Source organism: Eufriesea mexicana, unplaced genomic scaffold (assembly GCF_001483705.2).
Source record: "Eufriesea mexicana isolate 0111107269 unplaced genomic scaffold, ASM148370v2 scaffold1312, whole genome shotgun sequence".
In the NCBI taxonomy this organism is placed as follows: Eukaryota; Metazoa; Arthropoda; class Insecta; order Hymenoptera; family Apidae; genus Eufriesea; species Eufriesea mexicana.
The window spans coordinates 1,903,508-1,922,063 of NW_016909446.1; the positions used below are offsets into that span (position 1 = coordinate 1,903,508).

The following is an 18,556-nucleotide window of genomic DNA, read 5'->3' on the forward strand; positions in this document are numbered from 1 at the left end:
TTAAAAAATATTTAATAAATATTTACTCGCTGGAATAAATTTAATTATTATTTAATATAAAAGATGTAAAAATTCCAACGGAATAATCTTCTCCGTATCAATTGCGAAAATGATGGGAATAAAGTTGAATGTTTATGATTATCTTACAGGTATTATTATAAAATCTGAAAATAAAATCGACAAATTTAAATTTCTTTCACGAATACATAGATGATCTGGTTATCTTAAATTTTGATCTCAAATATGTAGTTATAAATAAAAAGGAGACAAATAGATACCTCAAAGCTATGATGGAGATAATTTTATTACGTAAACTAATATTTACAACAATTTAAAGCAAGTATTTTAAAGAATTTATTAAATATCAAGAGTAGTTATGAAATATCATTATCCAATTATATCCAGTTATATTTAGCTTGGTTATACAATTTTTCGAAATATTCAAATTACATTGATTTTTTATTTTTCGTATAAATTAAAATATAAATTTCATTCAATATTTAATATATAAATATATAATATATATAAAATATAAATTTTATTTTAAGAAAAGTTCATTTGCTTCTATATTGTTATACAGATTCTATTGCGCATGCGCGTTCGATGTGTATATTTCTAAATTTTAGGCTATCTACGCACAAGGATAAATAAATCAAAAATGTTTCGAAATTCACTTTACACGTTATATCAGATTACGTACAGATATCTTAAAAGTAATAGAGAATTTTGCTCAAGTACTATTTTCGTGTAAATTATAGGATACTGTGAAATATTTGTCACAAAAGAAGTAGTGAACCGAACTCGAATTTCCCGCAGAAATTTTATCGAGCACCCTATAGGTAGAGCGTTGCGCAGCAGTGAGGCATCGGCGCCGTCGGCAGCGGTGGCCTCTTGTAGTTTTTGCTACGCCCTCTTCGCATGAAAATGATTCTTCCCCGGCGTGCTGTAGTAGGGATCGTCGACCATTGGTTATCGAACGTTTGACTGACAGTTCGACTATCTCGTGTTAAGCTCGCGATGAAAGGGAGAAAGAAAAACGACTTCTGGCTCCGTATTAACGCCCACCGACGATTCCGAGCCGTTCTTTAACTCACATCTCTTTCTACTTCGGTGTTGTTGCTCGTCACGACGCCGGTTTTAATACGCCGATGACTGACAGGTAGTAAACAAGTCCGCTTCCCCACGGGATACCATCTTTGTCATAATTAACTCTTTCGGTGCCAGGCCGGTATGTGTGCGAGTTAAACGTGTTTCTTGTAACGAAATGTTTTCACTGACGCTTTATGGTATTTCTGACGTCTACATATATTAAACAAGGAAAAATATCTGTAGAAGAAACGCATACTGATGTTGAAAAAATTATGGACGTATATATACATGGGTTTTAAGAAAAATATATTACCCGATCGTTGTAAATGTGCAGTGCTGAATTTAAAAGTAAACATGACGTTTTGAAATGAAGTAGTTTTATAACAGATGTGCATTCGTTGCATTTTTAGTGCGATAATATTATTGAATTTATGGTTTAATGATATTAATAAAAAATAGTAATAACGTAACAAATTGAGATATCAAAAGTGAGAAACTATAAAGTAAATTTGTACAAATATTTGGTCACTGATATGTACTTAGCGGAATTTAAGTACTCTCTTATGTTCGAAAATGATTACCGTGTCCTAACCGACTGCTATAGCTCTGGCACTTAAAGGGTTAAAGATTTGTTTCTCCTCTTATTTACGCTCGTAAAGACACGTTTCATTGCTTTTCTCTGTCATTACTTTGTCTCTTAGGTATGAGATGTTACTTTCAAATACCGACATTTTTTCGTGTTGAATTTTTTCATGTTCTTTCATAACTTTCGTGATCGTATTTATTTATTTAAATTTTCGAAAATATATTTTCATTTAATCTTTTAAAGATACTAAAAAAGGAAAAGAATAAAAAATAAAAAAATAATTATCAGTACAACTTGAACATGAGTAGCTTAATAAATTATTTTAACAAATTAACACGTTAATTTTACCGTTCTCCGCCAGGTTAAGTTATTACCTCTCACTCTTTGATTACTTCTAATTGCACGTTCCTTGTAGCTTCAGTGTCACAGTAATTATTAGCTCGTTACAAAAAATCAACACGTTGAACAAGTTGTGCAGTAAATCGCGTGAGCAAAGTGCATGTACGCCATTACGTAGTTTCCGCCAATCCATTTCATTTGAATTAATAACCGTCTCATTTTCGGTTGTGTTCACGACACGTGGTTACGACGATATTTTAAATTCTTCATGGTTACAATTTTTTCCATTGACAGCTCGATCAAAATAAATTCTTGCATTTTTATTGGCAGTTTTTTTCTTTTGCTTATACATCAATATCCCATTTGTACATGTTTTATTCGCAATCCATATTAATATTTATTAACTAAATATTACTATTTTAAGTAGGTGCTTTTGGTATATATATATATATATAACCTCTCGATTTGGTATATATATATATATATATATATATATATATATATATATATATATGTGCGTGTATGTGTATTTTTTTTTTTCTCGTAACTACAGTTAATTAGTTTATATCAATAAATAGGTAATTTGTAAAATATTTAAATTTTCAAAACTTTTACGAAAGTAGATATATAAAACATTGGATCTTCGGAGTATAGGTTACGTTTGACGAATTATTAATATATCTTTTTTATCGACGAAACTGTTTCTTAAATTATACAAAAAATTGATATCTAAGGTTATTTAGTTGATTCATTGAGAAAATAAAAATAACGAATCGTAATCTATATGAATAAAAGTACAAAATATTTTGAAATATTGATATCGTAAGATAAAGTTTCGCGCCACAAGATGTCGGCGTGATCGCGTAAATAGAAACTATCGATAGCATTGAATCGATTATGGTATTTCGATAGATATTACAGATTAGTCAAAGCAGTTTTTCTTAACTAGCGTTCTCGTTTGCTCGTCGCTTTTCTGTATGGTAGCAGCTGTGTTCAAATACCATCAAGCACACAAGAATTTGAAAGCGGTGCAACGCATCGTTTAAGGGAGTAAAATGAAGAAGATAGGCATCACACTTCTTGCGTATGCAACGACATGCGGAAGACAAAAAAGTAAAAAATAATGGCTGATGGTCGTCAGCGTTGGAAACTGAAGCTTGATCAACAAGTATCATATTAGAAGAAAGAATGAACCAATGATTGGTAAACAGAAAAAAGAAACTATTAAAATATATATCATATAACAAAATTTTAGTTAAAGTTTAATTTTTTTTTAGTGAAATTTCGTTCGATTTGTAAAATAGCTTTCATATAAAATAGAAGAACTACTTTACCGACGGTGCATTGCTTTAATAAACGACCATTAAATTAAAATGACGGTTTGCAGAGAACGATATAGATGAAAACAATGAAACAAAAGAAGAAATATAGAGAAAGATTTTACTGTTAATTATTCTCATAAAAGTTAATAAAAGAGCAACGAAATAATGGTTAAATCTTCCATACTTTGCTGTTAATGTGCAATAAGTATGAATGGTGTAAGTACTCGTGAAAAGTATCAAAAAGACGAGGAAAATTTATATCGTATAAAGATCATTGGAATACAAACTTATATAAATTCTATAAACAAGAGGAAAAAAAAAAAGTACAGAGACACAAACTTATACAATGAAATAATTCAATATTTGATCACAACGAATGAAATAGGAAGAACATAAGAAACCTAGAGGGAAAAAAGGAAAAACGAGTTTGAACGCGTTTAGGTTGTTTCGATGTGGGGATGTAGCAGTGGAAATGAACCACACTGACCGTTCACCGTCAGCGATAATATTTTTAAATGAAAGCGGCGAGAGAGGCGACCGGCACAATAAATATCGGGTTTAACGGAAAGATGCGAGTGTGTTGGAAGCACCACTTGCAAGTAATGGTACCTCTGTCCACCTCCTTTTTCTACTGTTTCTCTTGTTCAAACGCCACCTCCCAGCATTCCCTTTAATGTATCTAACTGTTCTTCTTGCATATCGATACTTTCTCTCGGTTATTCATTTTCTAAATAACAATACGTTTTCACCCTTTATCGATAGTTTCAGATTTAAAAATTATACACCGAATGAATTTATGAAAAATCCACGGCACGTACCAAGAGTTTAAAGACGTATAAAAGAGGCTATTTATACCAATTTCTTTTTTTTTCTACATGAAGACAGAAGTTTACCTCTTTCTTATTTTCTTCTGCCTCTATACTCACTGTTAGGATCAAATTTTTAAAATCGTAAGTACAAATTAAAATGCTGATAAATGTAGCAATTTCTTCATTTATTCGGGAGACTAATGATACAAAGTTTATTTTTCAAATTATTTTCTGCAGCAAATAATCGACTTTCCCTTAAAAGCGGTCATCTTGTGTATCAAAAAGCACATCGTCTATAAAAAAGATATGATCTGAAAATGCTTTTAATATTCTTAATATACTCTGAAACAAAACGTTCCTCGTTTGAAGATTCTTATATTTGAGAAGAAGAAGAGAAGAAAGAAAAATAGTCATCTTAAATTTATTCGTAGAGAAGAAGAAAGAAAATATCGTTTAAAATAATATTTAGAAAATAAGTTGAGCATTCGTAATGAAAGTTCCATGGTATTATAGTACAAATTATGGAAAATTGCGTTATTCTAACGGTGCCATTTAGCTAATGACACCTTTTTTCCTCCGTAACTATCACTCGTAACCACCATTTTTCGGGCGTCGTCGCCTTGTCAGCCGGCGGTGTGTCGCAGTACTTTATTTATTCATACCGAGGGAACGTGTATGGGGATTGGGGAAAATTCAAAAGGAACGTTCGGAATGGGAAGCAGAACTGGTGCCAGCAACAGTGCTGATGGTGTTGAGACCGTCTAACGATGACATTTAAATGCAGTGCCGCGCATCGTTTGGTTCTTCGTGCCACGACGATTCTCTCCTCCGTCCCTTTCTTTTTCCCCCGTTCCCTAGCTCATGTCTGCTCGAAATACACGAGGATATCTTGCTAAATGTACGATACTTTTAACCTTTTATTTAGTCAAGTGTCATTCTTCAATCACGACTATATAATTCGCATGAATTATACGTAACCATGTATTTAATACTGTTGACTTTCTTTTCTTGTTGTAGTTTTATCCTGTAACTTATTGGAAAATCAAAGGTAGATCGAAAGACAGTTAAATATCAGAGGCCCCGGAGGACCTGGGCAGAGATGGAAACTGCTAGACAGGAATGATAGGTATACAAATTTCACTTTACTTCGGAAAAGTTTGATTATTGTAAATTAATTGAGAAATTTAATATTAATTTAATGCTATTATTATTAGTAATAAACTATGTACTATATTAATAAAATACTAACTTGATCATATTTGTACAGAATGCAAGAGGGTAGCACCGCCGTGGCGCTAGCGATGGTGACTCCTGGTTACGATCAGGACCCTGCAAGTGGGGTTGCCGATTACACGACACATCAAGATCAGGCTCAGTTCGAGGCAGACAAGAGGGCAGTATACAAACATCCCCTCTTTCCGTTACTCGCGTTACTCTTCGAAAGATGCGAACAAGCTACTCAGAGCTCGGACAACTCGACGTCCGAAAGCTTCAACATGGACATACAGGCCTTCGTCCAACACCAAGAAAGAGACCGAAAGCCTTTTCTGATCAATGACCCCGAAATTGACGGTTTGGTAAGTTTCTTTATCGTTCGTATATCAAAGTTTACACAGCTTCGATTACGATGTAAAAATCATGTAAAAAGTTCGTTTTCGTTTATGTACTTAAAAGATGTTACGATATTTGCATTTATTTATATTCACATGTATATTTCTATACCATCGCCATGAGTATGAAAATTTTGTAAATATTTGTTAAATATCGTAAAAAGAAGACTCGTATTTCTTTCGAAAAACAAAGAAAGAAATAATGAGCGACGATGCGCTGCTCGAAATGAAAAGAAAATCGTTCATTCGTCGACATTGTTTTATGCCTCTGCCAACGCAGATGATCAAGGCGATACAGGTGCTACGGATTCACCTACTCGAACTGGAAAAGGTGCAGGAGCTGTGCAAAGACTTTTGCAACAGGTACATCACGTGCCTGAAAGGCAAGATGCAAAGCGAAAATCTGTTACGCAGCGATTACAGTCACCATGGACACGACATGGGTCCATCGAGTGGCAGCAACGGGAGCAGTCCTTTGCAGGTTAGATATTATTTTCAGCATTTAAGGCAGCCTGGCCTGTTTCCCCCTTTACCTACGTAGTTATCCTTTTTTTTTAGTGATGCGCAAGGATCGTGAATATAATCTTGAAATGCTCCATGCTACGTATTTCGCTCTTTCTTTATCTCTTAACTCTTCAGCTTAAACTGAAACTTAAACTGCGCCTTCTCTCCGTTAACATTATTACCTCATATAGAAACTGTATCGTATCTTTAAAATAACCCAGTAGGAGCTTTGTATCGGAGTAAAAGAGATTCCTCGACTCTTTGTAGAAAATCTCGAAATATCGGTCAATCAACTAACGCCCGTGAGTACTCTGACCTAAATATAGCGTTTAGTGGTAGCTAAATAAGGTATTGATTGAAGGAAGTTCTGAAAAGAATATCCAGTAAAACTTTAATAGATAGAATGTAGTCTATGTTTGGCTGTTTACGTAAATACGTGATATGTAATTGACCAATTACTTGATTCCGTGTTATTATACAGCATATGATATATTTATTGTTAATAAATAATTATGACTGTACGTCGATTAGTGAAATTAAACATGGACTTAATACTTTCTAATTCTCTGTTTATCCTTACAATCTCTTTACGTTATTGACCTTCTAATATTAACAACATGCTATAAATTCTTTGATTAAGTTAAGAATTATTCTGACACTTGATTTAACGTATATATGTATCAGTCACTTAATTGGAAGTAGATATAATTTATAAAAGACGAAAATGAGCGATACTTGCGCGTCGCTCGAAATATTATAGAACCCCACCCCTGCTGTCTGACGGCTAGTTGCGGCATATATTTCCCAGGTGCTGTCTTCTACAGGCAATGATGTTGAGTCGGGAGCTAACGGATTCAGAGTGAGCAGAGCCGACACCCTGTCGGAGAACGGTGGTGCAAGTCAGTTGGCTGCTCAAGAGGAAACCGGTAACGACAGGCCGCCGTCAGTGCGATCATCATCCACCGCTCAACGTTCGAATAGATCCTCCAGCCAGGACCATGACGATCCTCTGTCACCTTCCACGGTACATGGCAGTACGCCTCTTTCACAGATTGGGGCTCATTCCTGTGTGCCAGTCAACGACATGTATCTTGGTCAAGGTAAGTTAATTAGCAATTAATTTTATACGACAAATGGATACTTTAATTAAACGTTAATTAAATTTCACCTAATTAGTTAGATAAAATCAATATTAAATATATAGTATAGATTTTATTTTAAATGTTGGTTCTGTTAACTTAATTATATTTTTTTTTCTTCCAATTACTTCGAATAAAACTTTATCTGTACGCAGATATTTCATTTTACTATTTGAGGATTTTATTCAGAAGTATTCACAATTTTATTGCAGTACGAAAATTACTTATGACTATTTTTATGACGATCACGGCAATAAAATGAGCTTAAAGAAAAGGTTAAGTATTGATTTGAACGTAAGCATTATCAACTTACGTTTATAGATGATATGGACTATGTGAATATTATTGGCGACAGAATATATTTAGAAGAGGCTGGCTATTGGGGCCTTCTTGCCTTACAAGAGCGTGAAAATGAATACGTCGATGTCGGGGATGCGAATGACGAAAAATATTTTGGTTAGATGAACTTGGTTCTATTTTACCAATGACTAATGTTTTCACTTAGATATTAATTACTAATTAAACATGCGAAATTAAACTAATGTCTTAAAAAACGTAATATCAATTTTGCATGAAAGACATTAGACAATTTTCTACAACAAATATATCGTATTTATTATGCTTAGATATCACTGTGGCGGGCTCCCCTTCACCTGCACCAAGTGAAGACGAAGATGAAGGATGTGGAACTGGTACTGTTACTTCCAATCACAGTACTAGTCATGGAGGTAATCATAGTAGCGTTAAGAAGGGAAGACAAAAGCGGGGTGTCTTACCCAAGCAAGCTACGAGCATTATGCGAACTTGGCTCTTTGAACATTTAGTTGTAAGTATAAGTTTTATCCAGTTACTACTAAATACTTCAGTTGAAAATTTCAAATATCACTGTCCACTATTTCTTAGCATCCGTACCCCACGGAGGATGAAAAGCGTCAAATCGCAAGTCAAACGAACTTAACGTTGCTTCAAGTCAATAATTGGTTCATTAATGCTCGTCGACGAATCCTCCAGCCAATGCTTGACGGTGCTGGGGCTGATTCCGTACAGCGTGCCGGAAAACGTCACAAGGTATCGAAGCATGTGGTGCAACAACAACATGTGCAGCAACAACAAGGCGGCGGCTGGCAATCTGAAGACTCTGGGAGCGATTCAGGCTCTAGCGACGGGGAAGGAGGTGCCGATAGATCGAAAGATGGTAACGATAGCGACGAAGATGATCTTCACTGACCTCTGTCGATCACCGATACGTCAACCTCTTTACGGTACCTTCAAATCCAGTTGCTCATTACAGTATTAAGGTATTCGAGAATAGATTTCGCTTTATCTGTCAAATACGTAATTATTCTCGCGAAAATCAAGGGTATTATTGGTCGAGGTTATCACGCTCTCTTATCGGATCCGACAGTTTCGATCTCCTTAACTATTCATGGAGCATCTTTGCGTTTTTAAGCGTTGTTATGTGTTAACTACGGTCCGAGAAAGATTGAAAAAAATTCTGTATAATTCGATTACGAAACATGTTCTTCCTTTTCTTTTTATATATTCTTCGTAAAAGTAATTCAGTCATGATAAAAAAGATATTTTCATTTATCGAATCGTAAGATCTTCAAATAGAATGAAGCTTATTTTAGAATTGTTATCTTTTTTTAATCAGTTTCGTTGATTTGTTAATAAGCAAGCTGCATATAAAACAGTTCTTAATTTCTCTTATATAGTTTTTTGTTTTTTGCGATTGTTTCTTCTTGACAATTGTTAATTTGCATATAATATTTCAAAGTGACGAATGAAGGGTGCTACGTATGTAGCGTAAGTCATCGTTTGTATCATTTATTAAACCATAAGCCGCGTTTTTCACGACATTTATCGAGCGTCGTTTAGTTCGTTTAGAGCGTAGTTATAATATTAATAACTGATTTATAATAGGAGCAAATTATTTTTCGAAAAAGACTTGAATATTCACACCATGAGAGATCTTTACGGAAATGAATATATTTGCGTGCAACATGTACATTTTTTCTATGATATAAACTAGGAACGAACATTTTGCTCGTTTAGTAATACAATTAAAAAGCTAAATCTAAGGCGACAACAAGAAATCAGTGTTAATGTTTATATATTTTTATATCAAAACTTGATTTCCTTCAAAATGCGTTTTTCCTTGGGTTCAAAGTAACGTGAAACGTCTTTTAATGTTTAATAACAATAAAAAGAAAAGAACAAAAGCAGTACATCTTTAGAAGTTATAATTTTTGTTAATAAATTTATTTTCAGACATTTTGAGATACTATTAAAGTTACGGATACATTTATTCTCTGAAATCTGGGTAAAATTATAAATGGAAAACTAACAATATTTAAAGTAAGATCAAAGATCAATATTTAACACCATTTATTGGTTCAATGAGCCTCATATAGTTAACTCGATTAGTACTTTCTATAGTGTTATCGAAATCGTCCAAACGAGACTATATATAATATAGAAATCTTAATAACGACACGAATGAACGGTCGTTCTCAACCCTTCCTAATTAAAATAAGCTATGACGATATTGTGCTACTACGTTTAACATAGACGAGATGTGTTTTTGTGATCGGTTGCCACCCATTGAAATGCAAAAAAGAAATCTAAATCCTAAAACATCATGCATAAAAAATTAAAAATTAATTGAAAGATGATTGTGATGATCGGTCAGTAAGATGATAACTATCTCGATCTTGTACTCTTCGTGCCATTAAAGAGCGTGGTAACTTCCGCGTTTAGTCTTTGTTCAGCTCTGCAGTGTCGTGACATAGCGAAGTGCTATCCCTCCAAGATAATAATAATAATAATAATAATAATAATAATAATAATAATAATAATAATAATAATAATAATTATTATAATTATAATAATAATAATAACAATAATATTATTATTAATAATAATACTATTACGACTAATAACGATAACAACAATAATGATAATATAATACTACTTTAAATATATGATGATTATATTTTTAAACTCTAAGTGTCGTCTTAAAAAAGAAAAAAGAAAAAAAACGCGTGTACTGCAATTGAACGGACGTGGTACTGCTGTACATATACAATATACAAGAATTGTTAGAAATAAAGGAAAAGAACATTAGTGTGATTCTTCAGAAAGAAAACAAGTGGAAATGAAGAAGCAGATTAATAATACTTTTCTTGTAACTGAAACAACAGAGAAAAAAGTCTAAGGCTCGACGACAAGCACACATGCCATCTTAGGGTTATAAGTGTTCACACATTCGCTGTCTGCATATGATCGGTTGCGTTTTACTGAAAGTGTCCTCCAGATCGCGTGCTGAATACTTAGCGAGGTGTAATTTTTAATTAAAAACCCAGTGTAAACTTATGGAAGACGAGTTCCAAAATTTTATTGCTTGATACTGACGTTGTTTTAACTTTCATGACAATTAATCATGTACATATGATGCTCTTCCTGCGTACTTGTCTTCGATTGTCCTTTAATTATTTCCAAGCGTTCCGTCCATCGCATTTTCAACACCGTTGAGAGATTCTCGTAGGATCTTCAACTGCCTTCGAAACGCGATTCTAAAGAAACAAGCATTTTTTAAATGATCATTCGAACGTAGAGATGTAATCACTTATAAGAATACTATTAGTAATAATTTTCATGTTTCCTTTATCATTTTGAACTGTTTAAAAGTGATCACTGCTGTATTATACTTTTTGACATCCTCAATGAAAACTATTTGTCTGTATTTAATTATCGTTTATCTATTTGTAAACTACATTAAGCGGCGATTGGATATTTAACTGAAAAATATTATCGAGATCCATAAGATATTAAAAAGAAAAAAAAAAAAAAAAAAAAAAAAAAAAAAAGAAAAAAATATGATTCACTTCTAATGAGTTTCATAAAATTTCTTAATAAGCAATACCGGTGCCAGTGATTCCTAGTATACAGCACTCTCCCGATTTCTGTGCATGGCTGTTACATGCATTTTCAAAGAAATTTATAACCCGTTAGCATATGGCTAACAAATGAACGACAGTCCACTTCAAATGCATAGAGGGTCATCCGCATATGTAGTAGAATTTTGGTCACTGATCTCCTATTAAAAGAACATCATAAAGCAATAAGATTAAGTTGTAGTTGTGCAATGATAAGAAAGCAGGAAGTAATAGTTGCTTACTACTTTAAACGATGCGGTCGATCCTTCATGTATTCAGAAAAAAGGAAAGTTCAAAGCCGTCGATTAGATTAGATTTAGTTTGCTATTAATTGGTATCCTACTTTTTTCTCATATATAATCGATGTACATAGCCGACACAGGCACAAGGTGCTTCCATTAGTGGCTTATGAGCTTTTTCCGAGCATTGTTCGAAAGAAACCGATTTCTATTCCAACAGTTGGCCAGTGTGTTATCCACGACTGCTCGAAACTAAAGACAGAGAAGTTCTGAAAGAGAGAAGCAAACTGATCGAGGCTTAGTAAAACGATATCATCAATTGAAGACAGCTTTTATTACAGTATAGCTCCATATACGGTGTAGTGACGTAAATGAAAAAACAGGACGAACGATTGTAGATAAGGTTACAAAAAAAAAAATCGACAAAAATGATGATTCGATTATGTTATAAGATATGGTTTAATATCATTTTCTATTTCGTCTTAATTTTCAATGCGATCAGCGATTAGTAAAATAGTCTACGATCGTTCGTACCGGTTAGGTCATCTTTGTTTACAAGTATCAGCAATAAATGCGCGCACTCTCTATAAAAGAATAGAACTAAGAATCGTCAGCTCGTATCGCAAAAATCACCAGATACGGGACTATACTGTACACTCTTGACTAAATATAATTATAAAATAATGGTAGATTAAGAGGTAGGTTATAAGGCTGAACCACGTATACGTATGTGCTGCGGCACCAGACGACTGTGATAAACTCGGTGGGCGGTGCCCAGCCTCCTACTTCATATACTGAAAATTATGAAATATTACAAAACACACACATGATACAAAAGCCAGAAACAAATACACAAGTAGAAACATTTATCAGAAATGATTGAACGTATATTAGAGCTTGCATTGAGAGAACTTAGTGCTCAGTCCATTAGTTTGCTTGAAATGTTACTTTCGCTGTTTATAAGGTTTTGCTTGATCAGTAACTCTTACTGAGTATGCTTGATTTAAACATAATTTGAGATATTTGAAAATATACAGAAATAAATATTTCGTACAATTTGTAAATAGTGTGGTTAACGGTAGATGTAAATTTATTATAATTATATCATAAAAGCATATTACATATATTGTAATTGTTTAAAGTATAAATTGGAATATAAAAAGTCGAAACATATGAACATTTTCATCCTTCTAGGTGCATATGGACGGACCCCCAAACAAATCTCTAATGTTGCATTAGTGATTGAAGTGCAAGCTCTAAAATATTTAAGAAGATAGGAATGGACCAAAAAGTGTGATGATAATATGAATTTTAATATCAGATTATGTTTGTTAAGCTGTTTGTTTATCTTCCATTGACTCTTATAATTAATATGCTAAAGATAATGTATATTTCGCGTGTTATATTTTGCATATTATTTCACAATGTTTTGTGTATTGTTATATCATTAGTATCTCTTATCGCAACATTATAACTTAATAGGATATTATAGGACAAAGTTTTAAAGCTTTCTATGTTGTATACATGTATACATATGTTTAAGAAACAACATGTGAAGAGTTAAACAAATTTTATCTTCTTCTTGATTTTATTCGTTTTATCTATATTCCTTTATATATTTCGTTGCATTTTGCTATTTAATTAATGCTAGAATTTTATATATATTTATAAAAAAAACATGTTTCAGTTTATGGATTTTACAAATATTCAAAAAGTTTTAAAAATTTGTTTGGTACTTTTTCGTAAATATTCAAATGTACATGAATAAATATTTGTATAATACTGCAGAACATATGCATATATTATATATACTAATATGGAACTATAGGACTTTCATAGGTCCATTCCTAACTTGAAATTTTAAGTCGTAAATTAAACGTATTACATACTTACATACATACTAAAAAGAAGCATAAGTAAACAACATGAATACTTCTTTCTCGTGTACATCAAGGTCCTGTTAAATAAGTTGTTTATTAATAATAAATGCCATCACGCTTGCAATACGTGTTTCTGATTTTTATCGTAACCTTAAAATAAATAGTTTTTTAAGAAATAATTCTATAGCAAATAATATAAAAAATTAGCTTAGTAATGCAGTCATATATTTTTTTTTATGAAAGAAAAGTTTCTTAATAGAATAAAATAAAATTATTAGGAAAATTCGAATAAACTTTAAGTGTTTAAATACACCATACAAAAAGTTTTATTATGTATAATAAGACTATGTAACTCATACATTTAACGAAACATTAGTTAATTACATCATTTGTTATATCTTTATATTTTTCAAAAATGATGAAATTGCAACTAGTTATAGGCAATTATTTATGAAAAATTCTATATTATAATGAAAAAACAAAAAATTTAGTAAATATCTTTTTTATAATGTATTTACAGTTTTTATAAAATGCACTCAATTAATTTACTAAAATTTTTTTATAACAATTTCAGCTTATAATAACAGAATTCTTTAATTTTTTTCTTTACTTCAGCATAACTTTATTGTATTAATTATTATATCAAATAATCTAGATTTCTTAAATTAAGGAAAATGATTAATTAAAGAATAAATATTGCAAATATGCAAACTATATATTAAAAAATACGATATAGTGAATATACATCATATAACTGCTTCTTAATCAGAAATAATTTTTATTGCAATCAAAAATTTTTCTACGAAGAAAATTCCTAATATTCCTGTTGTAATAAGTAACAAAAAAAAAAATTTTTTTACATTATGTATATTACATTATAATCGCATTTAGGTATATTGTATAATTAACTAGTTTTAGGTATCGTGAGCAAGAATCATGTTAAAGAAATTAAATATCCTGCGCTAACATCAATTAATTTCCGATATAGGATAATTATAATAAATAAACGAAAAAATATAAAATTAATTACTAAAATTATTATCTATTAAATATCGATAGATGTACCGCAAATAATTAATGATTCACTGCAATATGAATCAAATTACATACATAACACTCATAATACTAAATATTCATGAAAAAATGGACATGGAATTAAATAATTGTTGAAAGTACTATATAAATCATACTAGCTGTAAATGTTATATGTAATTACGCGTATAAATAAAATACGTATGTTTAATTATTGCGTACAAAAGGACCTTAATGAAATAAAGACTTCGATAGATTTTCTAGTGCTAGCATATCTTAAATATCTCGAGATACAAGAGTAGTACTCTCGTGTCAACTTTTTGTGGAATTTAAAAAAAAATTCCACCGATTCATTGAATACACATAATGCACATTTATAAAAATGTATATACTCAAATGTCATTGATAATTATCGACTCATATATAATATATAACCATGATAATATCAGAGACAGGGACGTGACATGTTAAGAGAACATTTAAATCGTTCTCATTATACTAACAACAGGTGCAAAACATTGATTACACAGTCATCGTGTAAAATCACGATAACATTGAAATTAAACGTCGGTGGCATCGGAATATATTTTGATATTGAGGTATAAAAATTATCCGAGAGCGTACCACATACACATTCAAAGGCTAGTCACTGGAACATCTTCACCTTCTCGATGAACCAACCTGGTCACTGATATGTGGTCCGCAGCATATCCCTAGGAGTTGAGTGTTCTTCTAAAACAAATTTCTTTAATATATAACGTAGTAGTCAAGTAAATTAATATTATGGACTTTCTTTGTTTTGGATAATTAAATTACCTTGAATTGAATAATATATCAGCTCGAGAATTAATGAACCATACAAGAAAGAATGATATAACAGCTACTGAACCTCCTAAGATCATAGTAAGTCGTTCTGTAGCCGCTGAAGGTTTCAGAAACATTCTCACACTTAACGTTTGCCATGTAGATTCTGTCCATGTTGAATATATTCCTGATTTCATGTCATACCCTATTCAAAGCAGAAACTTAATGAATAATTTGTTTTAAGTCATTTGTTTTTACTGATTCACAAACTTACCATCAATGATAAATGCAGGACTTACAGCTGTGCTATAATTTACAGTGGAATTTACACATAAACCTTCCAAATTTTCACCAGCCATCCAAACAAGATGATTTTCGTAACATGCTGTTTCTTTCTCAACAGGAACTTCCTTCCTAGTCAAAAATGCAAGAAGTTGACCAGTTAGTGTTGTTGCAATATTCGGTACCCTATGTACACCAACGTATAATGATAAAACTTGATTAATTAATTTAGTGCTCGGAGATAAAGCAGCTCGAAACAAATCACATGTAGCATTTTCCAAGTAACAAATCAGCATTTGCGAAATGCGATGTTCAACATCTTGAAAAGAAGAATTTGCAGATGGAATTTGATTACCAGATACATCTTCATAAAGAATCTCGGCAACATGAACTGCTATCTTTGCTAAGGCAGTTGCAAGCCCATTTACGTCGCTAAAGAAATATATTTTATATAGTAAGAGCATAAAATAAAACACTTGTACATAAAATATAACAATAAAATAGTACTTATTAAAATTGAGGCTTTTTGCATCATCCAAAATTCCATTGTAATATTTGTTTTGAAATTGTTGAGCATGATCACTTATAACAACAGCAGTTAAATTTGGTTTTTCTTCCAAGAAACTCTGTATAGATGTAGGTGGAATACTGCCTTCTAAAACTGTTGCATTTAATGCTGTTTCTATTTTGTTTATTACATCATCGTTTTGACCATTATTAGAATGAAGATACAATTTTCCTTTGTTTAGCTGACCAAATTCGATTACAGTTTTAATATCATCAAACTTTAAATTTACTCCACCTAATGCATTGAAATTACCTTCTTTCAAATCATAAATTAATCTACTAGATCCTATGTAATCAAAAGCTTCACCATTTAATAAAGAGAAAACAACATTAGTTTCTGAAAAAAAAAATATATATATATATATATATATATATAGATACACACATGAGACAAATAAAAAGTACTTACATATTATACTTACTATTATTCAGTACAGTATCTTTAGCTAAATTATTTAAATAATAAGCAGTAGCAAGTAATGTTACCAATCCTGTAATTACATTGCCTGCTCCAGGTGATATTCCATCAAATAAAGAAGAAGCATCTAATCTTGCTGTAACTAATATTATGGAATTTTTATCTTTATTTAAGGGAGCTAAAGGCCAATATATATTCCTATCCCCCAAAGGATCACAAAATTGTGTTGGATCAATGTTTAAGATAAAATCACTGCGTCTTATGCAAGATTCAGAGTTAATTGCTGCAAACATAAATGACTTCATTTCTAGCGCGCACAGTGATCTATGCTGTTGATTTTCTAAATCATGTGCATTATGTTTCCAGAAGCAAGACTTTACAGCTTCTATTAGTGTTTGATTCTAAAATAAAAAATCAATAACTTACATAATAAAATACAATAATGATAATAATAATATAAATATATAATAATAAACTATTGAAATTTTAAAAGTAAATAAATAATACAAGATTTTTAAGTATACCTCTGTATAAAACATTGGAAAAGGCCAATCTTCCATAAGTAATGAAGATCCATGTGGATTCCATGGTGAAGCACTATTACAGCTTTTGTATCCTGAGTATCTGTTCGGACAAGTATCTTCTGGAGAATAAAAGTCAGGTCGTGGTTGACTGATATTTTTAACTAGCAAAACTCCATTTATGTTATGTGTATTTTTTAACCGAAATAATATGTCTCTAGTAAACATAGAAAATGTAAGAACTACTGTATAAGCTCCAGCAGTAGCATTGTATTCAAGCCATCTGATATCAGTTTCATCTTCAACTAAATGAATAATACCAACATTTCCTGACATACTTGCTAAAATAAACAGTATAATATTTGGCATTATTTACAATAACTGATCTATTTCAAATAGTATCAAAATTATATTGAATAGATAAATTGACTCTTTAGAAGAAATTTATATTGAAAAATAAATATTTGTTAAATAAAATTACATAATGTAAAGAAATAATATAATATAACATAATCATACAAGAACATCCGAACTGATGTGTTCCATTGTGTCTACGAAAACAAGCAGCAACACCTTCAAAGGACATATAAATCATATCTATTATTCGTTCTGCAGCCACTGAAAAGAAAAAAAAGAATTTTACACTTATTATATCTTACTACTAATTACATTGTTTTATGTATATAATGGACAAAAATGGCTGTTTGTAGCTGATAACAATTTTGATAAGTAAAATTTTTCACAGATTTATCTTTATTTTTCAACAGCTGTTTCAGAACTTTATACTTTATTGAATTGTTTATTTATTAAAAAGAAAATATATACTTAACTACATTTATTATATTTTTTAAATAAAATTTTACCATTTTTTTTTCTTACCTATATTTACGATAAAAAATATTAGAAGGTACCCACAGTTTAAACATTTTGCCATTTTTTTTTGTGGTGGCACCTGTCAAAAGTTTCTTTTATTTTTTTGGACCACCACTGTGGAACTTCTTTATAAAGGTTAGACACGATGACACAATTGCATCGCGTGAATCAGAGAATAAATGAGGGTTTCATATTTCGCTTGGTTTTAGCTACTACCGCCACCACTATGCTGTAACTACTAGAAACTGCATCTGCTATATGATTTTCTAGATCACTATGATAAATCAATATCGGTGAAGATAATTAATTTTAAATAATTGAATTTAATATAAATAGGAGTAATTGAAATATACTCTATTATATGTTAGAGATGATAAAATCTATGTATTAGCATTTAAAGACAATATCCAAAATATAATACGTAAGTATTAAATCGCTCACTTTAATTTGATAGTGTTCAAACAATTAAAATAAAATTAATCTTTTGATCAATCTTTTAAGTCTAGATACTAAAAAATTGCATGAAATATTTCTGGAAAAGGGGGAAATTAATTAAATTAATCTACCCATAAAGTACTACGCTCCTGAACATCGTTCATTAGTC

General features: G+C 31.3%; 2 protein-coding genes and 1 long non-coding RNA gene across 10 annotated transcripts in view; 1 reads left to right on the plus strand and 2 right to left on the minus strand.

The window, feature by feature from the left end:
• Window positions 1-9,362, plus strand: part of LOC108547915 (homeobox protein PKNOX2) — a 10,980-nt gene extending 1,618 nt beyond the window's left edge. Inside the window, exons 1-8 of one of the 6 annotated variants that reach the window (XM_017900629.1) lie at window positions 964-1,159; window positions 5,163-5,271; window positions 5,413-5,722; window positions 6,036-6,236; window positions 7,068-7,359; window positions 7,720-7,854; window positions 8,025-8,224; window positions 8,302-9,362. In XM_017900629.1, the coding sequence (XP_017756118.1) occupies window positions 5,414-5,722; window positions 6,036-6,236; window positions 7,068-7,359; window positions 7,720-7,854; window positions 8,025-8,224; window positions 8,302-8,625 (1,461 nt within the window). In that variant the 5' untranslated portion in view covers window positions 964-1,159; window positions 5,163-5,271; window position 5,413 and the 3' untranslated portion in view covers window positions 8,626-9,362. Of the gene's footprint in view, window positions 1-963; window positions 1,160-2,939; window positions 3,218-4,218; window positions 4,287-4,568; window positions 5,044-5,162; window positions 5,272-5,412; window positions 5,723-6,035; window positions 6,237-7,067; window positions 7,360-7,719; window positions 7,855-8,024; window positions 8,225-8,301 lie in introns of those variants that run through there. The other 5 variants (XM_017900631.1, XM_017900630.1, XM_017900628.1 and 2 more) reach the window with 5 other exon arrangements.
• Window positions 9,363-10,423: 1,061 nt separating this feature from the next.
• Window positions 10,424-12,206, minus strand: LOC108547911 (uncharacterized). The gene is made up of 3 exons (XR_001890233.1): window positions 11,579-12,206; window positions 11,324-11,497; window positions 10,424-10,973 (listed from the first exon to the last, which is right to left on the minus strand). It is a non-coding gene; the product is annotated as an uncharacterized LOC108547911 (long non-coding RNA).
• Window positions 12,207-14,947: 2,741 nt separating this feature from the next.
• Nct (Nicastrin) lies at window positions 14,948-18,144 on the minus strand. Of its 3 annotated transcripts, none has more exons than XM_017900620.1 (8): window positions 17,959-18,144; window positions 17,599-17,697; window positions 17,083-17,420; window positions 16,563-16,959; window positions 16,081-16,477; window positions 15,566-16,005; window positions 15,304-15,496; window positions 14,948-15,216 (listed from the first exon to the last, which is right to left on the minus strand). In XM_017900620.1, exons 1-8 carry the CDS (start codon window positions 18,011-18,013, stop codon window positions 15,201-15,203), a joined length of 1,935 nt encoding a protein of 644 aa, XP_017756109.1. In that variant the 5' UTR covers window positions 18,014-18,144; the 3' UTR covers window positions 14,948-15,200. The 3 variants fall into 3 exon arrangements, with proteins under 3 accessions (XP_017756109.1, XP_017756108.1, XP_017756111.1); XM_017900619.1 differs by having other exon boundaries at window positions 14,948-15,219; XM_017900622.1 differs by having other exon boundaries at window positions 14,948-15,232.
• Between the last annotated feature and the right edge of the window lie 412 nt (window positions 18,145-18,556).